Source organism: Capsicum annuum, chromosome 6, assembly GCF_002878395.1.
Source record: "Capsicum annuum cultivar UCD-10X-F1 chromosome 6, UCD10Xv1.1, whole genome shotgun sequence".
Classification (NCBI taxonomy): Eukaryota; Viridiplantae; Streptophyta; class Magnoliopsida; order Solanales; family Solanaceae; genus Capsicum; species Capsicum annuum.
The window spans coordinates 222,216,266-222,233,250 of NC_061116.1; the positions used below are offsets into that span (position 1 = coordinate 222,216,266).

The 16,985-nt window shown below is 31.1% G+C and overlaps 2 protein-coding genes across 2 annotated transcripts; one reads left to right on the forward strand and one right to left on the reverse strand.

The window, feature by feature from the left end:
* Nucleotides 1–4,299: 4,299 nt before the first annotated feature.
* Nucleotides 4,300–5,852, reverse strand: LOC107873827 (uncharacterized protein DDB_G0290685-like). The gene is made up of 3 exons (XM_047414125.1): nucleotides 5,740–5,852; nucleotides 5,589–5,644; nucleotides 4,300–5,503 (listed from the first exon to the last, which is right to left on the reverse strand). Exons 1-3 carry the CDS (start codon nucleotides 5,785–5,787, stop codon nucleotides 4,729–4,731), a joined length of 879 nt encoding a protein of 292 aa, XP_047270081.1. The 5' UTR covers nucleotides 5,788–5,852; the 3' UTR covers nucleotides 4,300–4,728.
* A 3,192-nt stretch (nucleotides 5,853–9,044) lies between these two features.
* Nucleotides 9,045–13,301, forward strand: LOC107873826 (zinc finger protein 841). The gene is made up of 3 exons (XM_047414604.1): nucleotides 9,045–9,599; nucleotides 9,817–9,823; nucleotides 12,618–13,301. Exons 1-3 carry the CDS (start codon nucleotides 9,109–9,111, stop codon nucleotides 13,299–13,301), a joined length of 1,182 nt encoding a protein of 393 aa, XP_047270560.1. The 5' UTR covers nucleotides 9,045–9,108.
* The last annotated feature ends 3,684 nt before the right edge of the window (nucleotides 13,302–16,985 follow it).

The following is a 16,985-nucleotide window of genomic DNA, read 5'->3' on the forward strand; positions in this document are numbered from 1 at the left end:
TTAATAGGTTGCTAGTTTTTAGGAGAAAATCTTATGATGTAGTTCCTAAGTTTTAGCTTTATTTTTTGCTATGTATTTTGCTTATAAAAGGACTGGTACCATCGTTTGTGTTGCCTCTCTCTTCTTTATTGTCTTTCAACTTACACATCTATATATTTCTCAATAAGATTCCTTCACTTAATATAAGCTAGTGTAGTGTGTATGATAAGGGAATTGATAGAATTTAGTAATTTTATTTTAGATTTGATATCTGTTTTAAGAAATTCATCGAAAATGTATAAATAATTTAATTAGAACCAATAATATCAAAGAACGCTACAAATTTCGACTCAATCTCTAATCAGAAGTTCATTGAAAAAGGGTATAAATTAACCCTGATATAATAAAAATTGGTAAATTTTTCCTTTCTCCACCTATTGGATTATTGCAATTCCCCTTCCTTCTAATAGTATTATGAGATGACATACGTGGGAGCCTTGAAGTAACTAGTAAGATTGGTGGCCAAGAAGGGGAGGCTTGTCGTAACTGATGAAATTGTTGCGATGTAACCTGGAGGTCATGAATTCTTGCATAAATGCAAGAAAGACTCTAATGGTTTGGCCTGCCGGAGCTTTAGTTCATCAAGCTGCCCACTCATTCTCTTCAGTTGGTTTTATGAGTGAGTTCAAGGAGAAAATAGCATTCTTCAATAGACTATCGAATAGTTTAGTTTAGCACTTCTGCTATTTAATTTGGTGTACTTTTCGTGTATAATATACTTTTTAGACACAAGGAAAATGACTTTTTGAGAGAATAACTACATACTTATTAGTTGAGTGAACAAATCAACTCCAATTATAAAAAGGTTTTATTCCTATTTCTCAAAATCAAACATGTAATGGGAAGTCTTAATACACAAGCAGGTCAGTCTATTTTAAAATATTTGAAACGAAAAAATAGAAAGCAAATTAAACAAAAGATGAGAATTCCAATAAAGTATATTAAAATTGTCACATGGCAGGCATGCTGAAAGTACTAAGAAAGTTAAAACGATCAATTTTTACTTATTCATTATTGACTTAACACAAACTTAAGAAACAATAAATAGAATAATAATTTTACAATATTATCTTTTGAATAAAATAACTTCAATATTTCAAAAAATGACTAAGGTAAACCAAGAACTATGTGATATATAATAGTCCACAGCAAGAATATGATTTGTTTCAACTCTGAACCCTTTAGGCAGCTGTAGACTTCAGTGCTTGTGCACCCATCATCTTTATTCTGGTGGGCTTTTACATATCAGTAAATGCTGAAAAAGCTGTAAATAACAATGTGGTTTACATATCACTAAACATTTGCCTCATTTTTGTAGTCATCCACATTTTGAAAGAAAAACAAACTAAAGTTCACTAGCATTGTCTAGCAATTGCAGTAAAGGAAATACATCTCTGCCAGCTGACAGATAAACTAAGCAGCATTTAAAATGTTGAGTGTCAATTGCTTTGTTCCAACCTGAAGTAATAACATGTACTGTAATCCTATATTCAAAAGAGAACAAAGAATATCCCACAATTATGAATTAGTATTTTGTAAAGTATGAAACCTGACTCTATTCAGAACGTGTGCATCTTTCAGCATTTTGATCAGCATGAATAGGCTATCAGTGTCTGCATTTTCATTGATTTTATCAATTCCATCTGCCGATTGAACTACATTCTTCGCCTCCATCTTCATCATCATTCTGTTCATTAATAGCATCTCCATCTGGATCAGCATTTTTCTCATTTGCGCCTAAATCTTGGTCCTTACGAACCTGTTCATTAACACCTCCATCTTGATCATCATTAGTGCCTCCATCTTCATCATCATTAGCGCCTTCATCTTCATAATTAGCGTCTCCATCTTGATCAGCATTACTGCCTCCATGTTCATCATCATTAGCGCCTCCATCTTCATCATTAAAGCCCATCTTCATTATTAGCACCTCCAACATGATCTCTAGCACCTCCATCTTCATCGTTAGAGCCTCCATCATGATCGTTAGCACCTCCATCTGGATCAGCATTAGCGCCTCCAACTTGTTCAGCATTTTGTTCATCAGGAGCCTGTCCATTTGCACCTCCGATTTGATTATTAACTTCTCCATCCTGGTCAGCATTAACACCTCCAACTTGATTATTAGGATCCTGTACATTAGCCCCTTCAAAGAGAGAATCATGCAACGTCACACGGTTCTGGTACATAAGCTGGTCCCTGCCAAGAAGTACTCATTTTAACTAACACACTGGTACATACCGGGTATTTGTACGTCTCAATTTGCGAATTTGTAATTAGAAACATAGAGTCTCATAAAAAATCTTCCTGCTACAAAATACTCGGACGGTGGGATGCTTTCAACCTGTAAGAAATCATAAATTATGTATTTTAAGAATAATTAAAAAGAGCAACGAAAAAAATCAAATGCTCTTTAATCAGCAGTGTCTTACAATTCTCCACCCAAGCAGCACATGACAGTGCATACAGTAAGTCTTGTGCCTGATTAGTTGGGTGTCTCCAACTAGTTAAGTATTTCTCCTTCATATAATACACAGACCTCACAAAAAAGTATAGGTAAATAATAAAATCACAAGATGCTGAAAATCAAATAATTTTCTAAATTACACGAGACTTACAATTCATTAAAGTACCCTCCAAACACTAAGTCATCCGCCTGGACAAGAAAATGAACATAATAAGAAATGTAACAGAAAAAACAAGAGCACAAATAGTCGGGGATTAAATTCTCTTTATGAAATGAGTAGCAATTATTTCATCAAATATACTTCTTCCTAAACGAATGATTTAAGTACAAATTGATTACAAAGAAAACTATACAATGCAGAATTATTTATTGTGTTCACAAGAAATCATGCAGGGAGAATCCTTACATTAGGAACGTAATCATCGACACGTGCAATTCGAGTATCGCAAGAACTGCAAAAGATGTTATCATAATGACCGAAAATTTGTGGATCATATACTAAGTTTCCTTCCATTATATCTACTTTGTGGGTCGAGAAGCGACGACTCCTGTTACAGAACAAAATTTCTTCAAAAAAGAACAAAGTGGAAGAGAAATATGAACTGCTGAAAAATATCAATGGAAAAAAGACTTACTGAATATGAATGTGAAAAATGAGAATTGAAGAAAATAGAAAAATGAAGAAAGAGTGAATTTAATGGGAGTAAGAAGAGAATGTTAATATAGGAAAGCCAATTCTTGATTCTTGAATCCAAGCTCTGTCTAGACGGTTAATCCAAAAAGGAGGGAAATTCAACGATTTATATATATTTTTTATATGTATAACATGATTTTACTTTACCCCTCCAAACTAGTCATATTGACATTTTACTCTGCACCAAATAAAAAATGTATAAAGAATAAAATACCTTTATGTTTTCTTTTTCTTTAATGATGAGAAATAGTTATATTTTGATTGGTTGTGTGTTATCGTAATTCTCTGTATGAACCTTCTTCTAACTTGGGTTGGATCACATAAATTGGGACTAAGCTAGTGTGTACCGTTATGGATTTGGTGGAACTTAGTAATTTTAAGGCTAGAATCTCGAATCTCTAATCATGAGTTAATCGAAAAAGGGTAAAAATTATCTCTAATGTAATTAAATTTGGTAAACTAGTCGTTCTCCCATCTATTGGACCGCAATTGCCTTTCATATTGATTTTCTGGTTAAAAATTGCCCCTTCTTCCATTTATTAAATTCCAATTGCTCTTTACTAATTAAAATCTTCCTTCTAATAGAGAATTAAGAGATGACATATGTGGGACTTTAATTAAATACGCAAGTCCCGACTTAGTACCTTTGTCCGTCTCATAATTCTATATTTGATATATTTACCGATAGCTTCAAAGATGCAAACGCAAAAAATACTTGTTGGCATCGGGGGCTAAAAATACTCGACTGGTGTGGGTGACACACATTTAATCTCCGAATTAACCAATGAATAGTGATAAGAAAGGTAAATTAGGAATTAAGTGATAAATTAAGTACGCAGCAAGAACAGGATTTGTTTTAGCTCTTAAGCCTTTAGGAAGCTGTAAACTTCAGTGCTTGTGCACCCTTCATCTTCATTCTAGTGGGCTTACATATTAGTATATAATACTCAACAAGCTATAAATGACCATCCCAAGCAATGCCATATTACAAAATAACAATGTGGTTTTAACCTTTTCTTAAACATTTGCCACATGTTGAACCTTCAGATGCAGAAAGCAACAGGAATGAACAAAAAATGGATTGTGCTATCTGCTCACAAATTAACTCTAGGGAGATTGTAAAAGCCACTAGTTAAAATCCAAATTCACCACGTACTGGAACATCATCTTTCCTCACACCAGTCATCCACATTTTGAAAGAAAAACAAACTAAAGTTCACTAGCATTGTATAGCAATTGCAGTAAAGGAAATAATCTCTGCCCGTTGACAGATAAACTAAGCAGCATCTAAAAATTTCAGTGTCAATTGCTTTGTTCCAACCTGAAGTAATAGCATGTACTGTAATTCTAGAATCAAAAGAGAAAAATGAATCACACAATTATGAATTAGGATTTTGTAAAGTATGAAGCCCGACTCGATTCAGGAACTGTGAATCTTTCAGCATTTTGATCAGCATGAGTAGGCTATCAATGTCTGCATTTGCATCAATATAATTTATTCCATCAGCCAGTTGATCTACATCTTTCTTCATTTCGTTGGCGTGCCTCCATCTTCATCATCATTCAGCTCATTAGCATCTCCATCTTGATCAGCATTTTGCTCATAAGGGCCTAAATCTTGTTCCTTAGGAACCTGTTCATTAACACCTCCATCTTGATCATCATTAGCACCTCCATCTTCATCATTAGCAGCTCCATCTTGATCAGCATTAGCGCCTCCATCTTCATCATTAGCAGCTCCATCTTGATCATCATTAGCGCCTCCATCTTCATCATCATTAGCCCCTCCATCTTCGTCATTAGTGTCTCCATCTTGATCATTAGCACCTCTATCTTCATCATCATTAGAGCCTCCATCTTCATCGTTAGTGTCTCCATCTTCATCATCATTATCACCTCCATCTTCATCATTAGCAGCTCCATCTCGATCAGCATTAGCGCCTCCATCTTCATCATTAGCAGCTCCATCTTGATCAGCATTAGTGTCTCCATCTTGATCATCATTATCACCTCCATCTTCATCATTAGCAGCTCCATCTCGATCATTAGGATCTCCATCTTGATCAGCATTACCTCCTCCATCTTCGTCATCATCAGCGCCTCCATCTTCATCGTTAGTGTCTCCATCTTGATCATTAGGACCTCCATCTTGATCAGCATTACCGCCTCCATCTTCATCATCATTAGCGCCTCCATCTTGATCAGCATTAGCGCCTCCAACTTGATTATTAGGAGCCTGTCCTTTAGCACCTCCAAAGAGAGTATCATGCAACGCTATACCATTCTGGTACTTAAGCTCGTCCCTGCCACAAAATACTCATTTGAATCAACACCTTACAAGTCATACTGGGTATTTTGTACAGTCTCAATTTGTAATTTGAAACTTACAATTTCATGAAGTATATTCCTACTGCAAAATATACGGACGGTTTGGTGCTTTCAGCCTGAAGAAATCATAAATTCTGTAGTTTAAGAAAAAAAAGAGCAACAAAAATGTCTGTTCATGAGAATGAAATGCTCTTTAATATTAGTATCTTACAAGTTTCCACCCAAGCAGCGCATAACAGTCGAAACAGAAAGTGTTCATTCTGGCTAGGAGGGTATTTCCATGTAGTTTAAAAGATAACTTTTGTATTATTATAGCATTTCTCCTGCATATAATACACAGACCTCAGAGAAAAAGCTTAGGCAAATAAATAAAATCACAAGATGCTGAAATCACCCAATTTAAAAGTTGCATGAGACTTACATTCTATTAAAGTACCCTCCGAACACCAAGTCTTGCGGCTGGACAAGAAAATGAACATAATAAGTTGTTCTGTGCTTAGCGTCAAGAAATATAACAGAAAAGGCAAAGAGTACAAATAGCTTAGGCAATTTCATTCAGAAGAAATTGGTTCCTAAATTGGGGTATCAAAGAAAACTATTTCGTTACCAAGAAATGACTCAGAGAGGTGGCGTGAAAATCCCTTACATTAGGAACGTAATCCTCGACATTTGCAACAACTCCTGTTACAAAACAAAATTTATTCAACATAGAACAAAGTGGAAGAGAAATATGAACTGCTGAAAGAATCAATGGAAAAAATGCTAACTGATTATGAATGTAACTTTCAGCAGAGATGATGGAAACTTAGAATTCAAGAAAGTAGAAAAAGGCAGAAAGAGTAAATTTAATGGGAGTGAGAAGAGAATGTTAATATAGAAGCTCTGTATGATTTGACGGTTAATTCAAAAAGGAGGGAAATTCAACTAACTTTTTTTATTGATATAACAAAATTAGGAGTTGTGTATTATTGTAGTTGTGTATAAATCTTCTAGTCACTTGGGTCGAATCACATAAACTGGGGCTGACCTAGTGTGTACGGTTACCAATTTGATCGAATTTAGTAATTTTGTTTCAAATTTGATGTTTCTCTTGAAAAATTCATTGAATATATACAAATTATTAAATTAGAATCTAGATACATAAAAAGACTAAAATCTCAAATACATACCCTCACAATTCCTACTCAATAGTCAATATCTAATCATAAGTTCAGTGAATAGGGGTTAAAATTACCCCTAATGTATTAAAAGTTTGGTAATTTTCCTTCTTCCACCTATTGGACCGTAATTGCACTTAATATTAATCTTCAAGTTAAAAATGTCCTTACTCCCATCTATTGAACTCCAATTGTTCTTTATTATTTAAAATGTTCTTCCTTCTAATAGAATTATGAGATGACATATGTGGGAGTCTTGAAGTTTCCGATAAGGAGGAAAAGTCAATTGATTTCGTAACCGTGCAAATAACGTCCTGCACAAATGAGTTCACTTTTACATAGCATCACTGAATTTCTATTAAAAATTAGTGTGTAGAGAAGTTTCCATGCAAGTTCAGTGATTTTATCAAGTCTCTTCTTATTTTTACATACATAATAAATACTTCCCAAACTAAATGGAAATATTCAATATTTTAGTGAGACTCCGTAAAGGAAGCTATTAAGTACTATATATTTATTGTTCTTATTAACCATGAAGTTTCATTATTGACATTTTGACACCCCTCACAAGTCAGATCAATACAAGTTGGAGTTTGAACCAAAAAAAAAAAAAGAAAAAAACTTAGTAGCTAATTAAATTGCCCGAGAAACAAGGAGTTTTATACTGATCAATTTACTCGGAATATAATCAGCTTTACACTAAACCAAAACTCAGTTCAACTTGGCCAACACTCTTTTGCAATAACACAATCCTATTTACAAGAAATTAAAATTTAAATAAAGTGTAATTCTTAGGTAGGTAAGTCATACTAAATAGTAAATAGTAAATACCCCCTAGTATAATTTATTAGTTAAGTGGACCATACGAGGAATCAACTCCAACTATTAAAGATTTTGTTCCTAGTTAAGAGGTGCACATGCAGGAAACTCATGTTATAACTGGGATGTGCAGCGTAACTTACCTTAAATATTATACGTTGATGTAAAAGAAAGAGATTTTACACAGACAGTACTTCACTTGTAAGGTAATAAATTAATTACTTAATAACCTTACAGAAAAGGTAATTGTCCTTAAGAAGAAACACAACAAATATTTTTAGTCTGAGAAGGAAAAGTATTACATTGACTATAGGTCTAAAAAAGCCTCTGTCTTATCCATGTACACGTAGTAATACTATAACTTCACGAAACCCGGAACTAAATAGCATAATACATAGTATGTGCCTTCTCATTTCTTTAACTTTCATGTATGTCCTGCAATTTGAACCAGGGGGATCTATTCATTATCGTGGGTCGCACGCCACCCGCAAATTTCGATAAAAATTCTATGTATATAAGTATATATATATATTGATATAGTCAAATATTAAATTTATCACTCATAATATTAAAGCACTATCTAGTGCAAGTGGCAAGGCGTCATTTTTATTGCTCATAGGTCGTGTGTTTGATCACAGTTTGTAGCATTTGTTTGTTTAATACTGATATAGTCAAATATTAAATTTGTCACCCATATTACCAAAGCACTATCTAGTGCAAGTGGCAAAGCGGCAGTAGGTCGTGTGAGTCATTGTTGATTAAAACAAGGCAACAAGCGTACATTCTACCATTTAAATGAATTATGAATATTATATTGAAAGATCAACTTTTGTCATTTTATTATTATTATTATTTTAATTAATTGATTGGTTAATTGTCCTATATATCAAAAAATGAATAATTTGATTAATTTAATCGATAACCAGTGGCGGAGCCAGAAATTCAGCGAAGGATGTGCAAATTTTACTCTTAGCTATGTTAAGAGTGTGTAAAATTAAATATACATTCATAATTATCATTTAACATCTATTCACCACATAATTTTTCGATGAAGGGTGTGTATCTGATCACCCTTCATCGAAGGTGACTAGATCCCTGTCGATAAGTTTCCTTGGCACTCAGAGAGTCCCGAATTCTGGATTTGCCTCTGATTTGAACGTACACAAATAGATATTTAAATTTGTATAAAATTTAGCAAGTAGATATATACATTCTATGTAAAATCCTGCATGGTCAATTTGTATTATACATAGAGTTCTACGAGTATTGTGTCATAGAAAATATGTGTCGACTTATTTAATTTTATATAAATTTAAATGTCTATAAAAATTGAAGGTCATAAATGTAAGTTAAGTCAAGTTAAAAGTAGACGTTTATATATTATTACGAATTAAATATTGACGAGGAAAAGTGGTCCTTCGCCGCTTTAGCTCAATCCTTCTGTGTGTTTACTTAGGGCTCAAGAAACTTTGTTTACTACGCTCACTATATATAAATCTCACAGACCATTATACAACTGAAAATTCTCCATACCATTATTTATTCTCAAAACTTCAAACTTTTAAGTTATATTTAATTAATTTATTATATAGTCTTGCCTTGCCATGACGATAAAGAGGAGCAAAGAAGAAGACTTAACAGTAGAGACACTAGCAATGGCTAATTGTGTCAGTATTTTAGAGAAGAACAGTTCATTAGCACGTCGATTTTATGAGTGCAAAACTTGTAAGAGGCAATTTGAATCGTTCCAAGCTTTAGGGGGACACAGAGCAAGTCATAAGAAACCAAAACTCGAAAAAGGTTCAGATTCAATTAAATCTAAGACGAAGAAACATCAATGCTCGTATTGTGGCGAAGAATTTGCACTTGGACAAGCGTTGGGTGGACATATGAGAAAACATCGCGATAAATTAATGGAGAAACAGGAGGAGAAAAATCATACTAAATGTAAATCTGATGATGATTTATTGAAGGCAGAGAAAAAGAGCAAATCGAATAGCGATAAGAAATTATTTTTAGATTTGAATTTGACGCCATATGAGAATGATTTGATGTTGGGAATTATACCAGCCTTTACAGTAGTTCATTCTTTGTTGTAGAAATTTTTAATTATTTTTCTTCACATTCCTGTTGATTTTTGGCTATTAATTATTTTTCTTCACATTTCTGTTTATTTTTGGTTATTCTGTATGTAAAAACAGATAGAAATTTTGTTCAACTTATTATTTATACACTAAATGCGGGATTACTTTGTTATTCTTTTATTTAATTATTATTGTGTTTATTGCTCAATAAGCTTTGCGGTTCTGCAGTGGATCAGTAGTTTTTTGTTAGTGGATCGTTAATGTTAATGATATATTGCAAGGGTATGAGACTTGTATCCCACATTAGGTAAATGAGAAATTAACGTGGGCCTTTTATAGTTTTAGGCTCTCCCACATTAATAGTTAGTTTTGGGGATGTGCCTACCGTGCCTGAGATGGTGACATCAGTGTGACAGTGTCAAGCGGGGTGGTTTGGGGTATGATATTATTGCAAGGGATGGAACTTGAGCCCTGCATCCATTAAATGGAAACTAATAGTCTTGGGCTTCCACCTCAATAGCTAGGTTTTGAGATGTGGTTCTTTAAATTGTATTGAGTAAAAGAGTAACTTTTATACGTTGACTATGATTAGTATCAAGATTCATAAACAAGTATTATGGATAACTATTTATCGAGTGAAGGTTTATCGAAAACAGTCTCCTTACTTTATCTCTAAGTGATGGTGTGAACTGTCTATAGTTTATCCTTCTCAAATTCCACTTTCGGGAGTGCATCAAATATGTTGTTGTGGTAGTTCTAAGTAGAGTCGGTGATTGAAATTCAGTTAGAGAGTAAAAAATACTTAATAGGATTAAAATATGTATTATAATAAATAAATCATAAAGTAGAAAATAAATTCAAGTTCAATTTGGACTAATAAAACGAAAGAATTCAGATTGTTATTAGGAGTAAAAGGAATAAATAGCCATAGGTAGTTTTTTTAAAAAAAAAAATAAAACGCTAAAAGAAAAGGTGTAAATTTTCCTCAAAAGCACTTTTAAAAAAAAAAAAAATACATACTGAAAAAGTACTTTTAAAATTACTGGCTAAATACGATCGTCACTAAAATACTTTTTTTAATCACTTTAAAAAAAATATATTTCAAAATAAATTAATTTTAAAAATTTCACTAAACAAACTAGTAGCATACGAATGATACTTCCACTACTTTAGAATCAGCAGGAAGTTGTTTCACAAGTTGATTAAAGACTCCTTTTTCCCAGTGGAGAAGTCTTTTGAGTTTTTGCTAATTAAGTGTTTTAAGGAAAATCCTGAGCAATATAATTATTAGTGTCCATATATATTAATTTACAATTTAAGGAAGCTAAACGTTTGGTCTTCCTTTTTCCTTTTTTTTTTTTTTTTACCAGCTTTTAGCTTTAATAGTGATCGAAAATCTTAGTAGCTCAATTGATTGACTATCTGAATTTTCATTTCATTGATGAGGGTTGGTTTTCCATTGTAATCCCGATCCATTTCCCCTTCGCTTGCCCACATTTTTTTTACTTTTTTTAATAAATGAGCTTTAATAGTGGCTACTGGCTAATTCTATACGTTTATTTTTAATCCTAATTGTACTACGACAAGGCAACATGGAACGACTATTAGAGGATCCTCTAGTTCTTATTGGTTATATAGATGACTTCTTTTTCTATCAAGTTCTTTTAACTCATTTGTTGTAATTAATATCAACTCAAAACGAGTTTTGATAAAGCAAAAAATTTATAAATTAGATAAAGATATCTTTACATTTACTATTAAGTATCAACTATTTGTCTTTCTTGTGGCAAAAGATTTGTGTGAAAGATGAAGCTTCGAAGTCATATGAAGAATAATAAGGTGACTAGTTTGTATGAACGTAAGCACTTGAGTCATTATATATAATTATTTATCTAAGTAGAAGCCCCAAAAGTACTCGACCTTAAGTACGAAGGAAACTCGATAGAATTAAAAAAACAAAGGAAATTCTTAATCTTGCTTAGAGTATGTGAAGCAACCAATTTGATGACGTCCTGTTAAGTTGTCAAACCAAGTTGGAAAATTCCCTTTGGATGTATTAGACCCTTGAAAAGAACAAGTTGATTTGATATGTGTACAAAACATTACGTTAAAACACATTAGTCATAAATTAATTGCATATTCAACATTAACACTGCCTCATTTCATAACGAGTTTAAGTTTTGTGTATTATATTGTCAATATGCAAAGTATTTTATACTATCAAATAAATTTGATTTGTTATTGCAAATTATCTAATTTTACTGCTAGCTCCGACCGAACGCTTTCATATCGACGTCACCATCCCAGTGACGGCGGATGATGGATGACTTTCATTGTTATAATCGCAAGATATCACACTCCAAGAACTAGCTATAAAGGTGGATGGGCTTAAGGCTATACATACCCCCACAACAATCAATAATTTATTTGTTTGTACTTATTTTACTCTTATTATTTAAATATTAAATTTATTATACTCCCTCCGTCTCATTTTACTCGTCCTGATTTAACATTGTACATTGATTAAGAAACACGATTAATAACATGACTATTTTACCATAGTACCCCTATTAAATTATGTTTACATTTTAATTAATTTGAAGAAAAAATAATTAATAGTAAAGGTAAAAAAATAAAAAATTATCTTATCTTGATTAATGAAAAATGACAAGTAAAATAAGAAAATTTGGAACAAGTAAAATGAGATGAAGGAAGTATTTAAAAAGTTGATATACTAATAAACTACCCTATTATTTATTAAGGTGTGTATCAAATTAATACCGGTAAACAAGTAAATTGGATGCAAATAAAAAATGGACGAAGGAGTAAAGGACTGTAATTGAATTTGATCGAGTCAACCAAATGTAAAATCGAAGAATCATTGTGGAAATTTCATGGAAGCACACTTGATGGACTCTTTTTTCAGCTTTGATTAAGCTTTACATGAAAACTACCTGAAAACATTCAATGATTGCTAATAAATTACGCGGCGAATTTTCTAAACCCGAATCACTTTACGTACACACCAGCATTCGTCACAACTAAACAGTCCTTATCCAATATGCACAACGCGTAAACTTCCACATGCACTAGAAACTAGAAACACTGACTTATTAGCCATCTATATAATATGTGAAGCAATACATCCAAAGCATATAGTATCTAATTTCAAGCAACATTTCATTCATAAAAGAACTTCACATTTCCTGTATGCAATGATGAAACGAAGAAGAGAATACGATGGTCAAGTTGAAGCACAAGCAATGGCTAATTGTTTAATGCTTTTATCATCCATCGATCGAGATCGTCGCGTTAATTCATTTGAATGCAAGACATGCAAAAGAACATTTTCATCTTTCCAAGCACTTGGAGGTCATAGAACAAGTCATAAATCGTCCCTGAAATCATCGTCGATAGATGCTGAGAAGCCTCTCCACGACAAATTATCTAAAAAACGCAAGGTGGTACATGAATGCTCGATTTGTGGGATGGAGTTTTCGATGGGACAGGCTTTAGGTGGACATATGAGGCGTCATCGTGCTAGCACCGTTAATGAAATTGAAGAATCGAAGGAGAGAAAGATACCAGTATTGAAGAAATCGAATAGTAGCAAGAGAATATTTTGTGTGGATCTTAATTTAACTCCTGATGAAAATGATTTTCAATTATGGCACACAGCACCTACTGCTCCTGTTTTGCGCTGCTTTTTCTGATTCCTTCACATTTCCATTAATATTATGTTGTCTTCTTAGGACTAGCTAGAAAGATGATTTCCTTTTTACTGATTTGTTAGGAACCATCTTCCATTTTCTTGTGTATACGAGTCCAGAGATTCTACTATCTTGACCCCATTGAGTGGTTTTATTTATATTTTCATATCTAGTGACTAGAATTTATTGACAAGATATTTTATTGACAATGACCCATCTTTAGATTTAATGGCGGAATCAGAAATTTAACGAATGGTATATAAATTTTCTTCTTATTTGCGTTAAGGATATACACACTTATAATGACTTACATTTAGCTTATATATACAAGATAATTTTCCAACAAAGAGAGTGCACATATAAGTGACTTCATGCCTCCGCCCCCCATATTTAGATCACGAAAAATTACGTGATGTAGCAAATTAAGTCTCTATATTTGTTCGAAATACTGATATTTTTTTTAAAACATTATGATATATAAGGATACTTTGAAGTTTTATAACAAATACGCAAGGATACACTTATTTGTTTCGTGCAAATATAATTAGTCCGAGATATTATACACAAATGGATATAATTATTATGCACATGAATAAATGTATTTCACTATTATTATGCTCTGCGTAAATATTATATACACGCTAATACAATATATTTTGCTACTTCGTAAATCAAAATATTGCTATATTTTATGGTTAAGCAAGATTTCACTATTTACAAAAGTTTCTCTGAGATCATTAGGAAAAAATCATCTCATCTCGGATTAGTGGATGCCAATTTCTATCCCATATTATTATTGCATAAATAAATTTGTGCTATAAGAGTTTAAAAAAGGAAAAACAACAAAAATTCCGACAATTTAGAGTTTGATGACAGAAAATTTCAATACATTATACAATTATTTAAAATATCCGATTTTAAATCTATCGAGATAATAATTAGAGGTGTACAAAAATCGAACCGACCGATAAATCGAATCGATAAAAATGTTATTGGTTTATTATTATTGGGTTATTGGGTTAACGATTTGTAATGATTTTATAAAAAAAAAGTATTGGGTTATTGGTTCGATTCGATTTTTTTTATTGGGTTATTGGGTATATATATATATACATACATACATACATACATACATACATACATACATACATACATACATACATACATACATACATACATGATTTACTATATATTTCTTTTTAATTTCTATAACTTAAACTTCTTCTTTCAATTATACAAACTCTTAATTTCTCCTAACAATATTTAGTCCAAACTTGAAGATTCTTGAAAATTAAAACACGTCATGTAAGATTTTTGGTTGCTCTAATATTCATTTTTTTTCATGTTAGTTACCACTATTTCTATTTTATGAGTATTTTCTTATTGGTTAAACAGAAAATCGAACCGTTAAGGATTAAAACTGATAAAAAATATTTTATTGGTTTGGTTATTGGTTTAGCATATTTAAAAATCGAAAATCGATAAACCAAACCGATAATATATAAAACTGAATCGAACCGATCGATGCTCACCCCTAATAATAATTAACTCCCGATACATCCAACAAAGATACATTTTTTTTTCTTTATAAAGATGCATAATAAGCTCCAATATATTTTTTGATTTTCAGTCCGTCGAGATATATAATACATCCAATGAAGGTATTTTTTTCCTTTATAAAGATACATAATTATGTCTTAATATATATTTTTTTATTTTGAATCTATCGAAATACATAATTAGCTTCCGATACATTCAATGAATAATAATTAAAAATTTTATAATTCCTTTATAAGAATGAAAACCTATATCTATATATTTATATAATCTATTAAAAGTGTGAAGACCCTTATAGAAAATTTGAACTTTTTGCCCTACATTAAAAGGCAATTTTTTAGACAAAATTGTCATTTATTTTTTTTATTATATTTAAAAAATAAAAAAGAAATCTGATTACTTTTTTTTTCAAACTAAATATATAATAGGAGTGCTAATAAACATTGTTTTATTTTTGGGAAAATAAAAACGTATGACTATGAGTTTTCATTATTTTTTACAATCTAAGTACTATACATATAGTAGGAATTGAAAAAATATTGCCTTTTTTGGGCAAAACACACACGCAGTTTTGCAAAAGTAGAAAACTACCTTTTTTTGGAAAATAAAAAAAATATTATAGTTTTGGTAAAATGTTTTTAATTTGTCGAATAAAAATTGGGGTGAGAGTCCTTTTTATTATATCTTTTTTTCTCTTACATGATAATATCCTAATATAAATTATATAGGAGTCTAAAATTAAATTCTTTTTTAGTTTGTGAATACTTCTTCTATAAAAGGAATCATTTTGTGTGGTGATTAAATTACGTGAATCAGAGGTACGTAGGAATAATTATTTTCTTCTCTTAATATTTTCATTTCTTTGGTTCAATTTTTGTGCAACTCACTTTATCGTTATATTGTCAATTGTGTATTTGGATTGATAATGAATCATTATCAGTTTCTCACAAATTCAACTTCAAATTGATGATTAACTTAGATTATTTAACAATAAAAAATGGTTGGATCTGTTTGAGTGGTTGTTATCTATTATATTATATTGTATTCTTAGTTAAAATACAATATTTATTTTGATTGTTATTTATATTTTATTTATCGTATCTGTCATAGATCTGAATCACTATACTCTTTTAAATTCATTGCAAGATTTTTGAGTAGAACAAATAAACGTACTTAATGAATTAATGTTCCCATTCAGATCAAAATCATACAAATCATTAAATTATTTTAACCTCAATTTCTTTTTTAGCTTGACTTTTAGAATAATTAATAGTAGTAGTTCTTTTCGTCAAAAAGAGTTGATGAGTTTACAATATTTTTCATAGGGGATTTAGGTAAGATATTAAAACCTTGAAATTTGAATTTTAAAAAGTAATAATGTTAATTAGTTTTTATATTTGGACCTAAATATTCGGTAGGAACTTAAAAATTGAAATAACAAGTTCTCATTTTATTTCTAAGTATTATTACTTAAATTTTATTATCTTAAGATAGCAAGTTCTCAATTTATTTCTAAGTATTATTACTTAAATTTTATTGTCTTCATTATGAGATTTTTGAGTGAAGAAAATAGACGTACTTAATGAATTAATGTATAAATCCTTCAGACTAAAAGCAAACAAATGAGGTCAAAATCATCATTTAAATTTATTTTAACCTCAATTTCTCTTCTAGCTTGACTTTTAAAAGAATTAATAGTGGTTGTTCTTATAGTCAAAAAAAATTGGTAAGTTATAATATTTTTCTTAAGTGATTTAGGTGAGATATTAAAACCTTGAAATTTGAATTTTATAAGATATTTAATTGTTAATATTTTTTTTGTATATTTGAACCTAACTATTGAATAGAAACTTGAAAGTTAAAATAACAAATTCTATATTTATTTCAAAGTTTTAAGCAATAAGTCATCTAAAATTTCTTAAAAAGAGATGTGTAATTAAACTTCAAAAAATTGAACTGTTTTAGTAACTTAAAGTTGTTTATTGATATTTATTTTGTGACTCAAATATATTAATGTCAGATACACATGCAAAACACGTATGCTAAATTGGTTTATATAAATAGAGCAAGTTAAGATGCATGCTTATTTTATTTTTATTTAAAAAAAAAAAAACAAATTATCCTCGGTCT

What these genes read in the sequence shown, in the direction of transcription:
- LOC107873827 (XM_047414125.1), bottom strand. Translation starts at nt 5,787, where the DNA reads ATGAACACTTTCTGTTTCGACTGTTATGCGCTGCTTGGGTGGAAACTT. An exon ending in CGCTGCTTGGGTGGAAACTT is followed by an intron (nt 5,645 to 5,739) that starts GTAAGATACTAA and finishes TGATTTCTTCAG; the next exon opens with GCTGAAAGCACCAAACCGTC. An exon ending in GGAATATACTTCATGAAATT is followed by an intron (nt 5,504 to 5,588) that starts GTAAGTTTCAAA and finishes ATTTTGTGGCAG; the next exon opens with GGACGAGCTTAAGTACCAGA.
- LOC107873826 (XM_047414604.1), top strand. Translation starts at nt 9,109, where the DNA reads ATGACGATAAAGAGGAGCAAAGAAGAAGACTTAACAGTAGAGACACTA.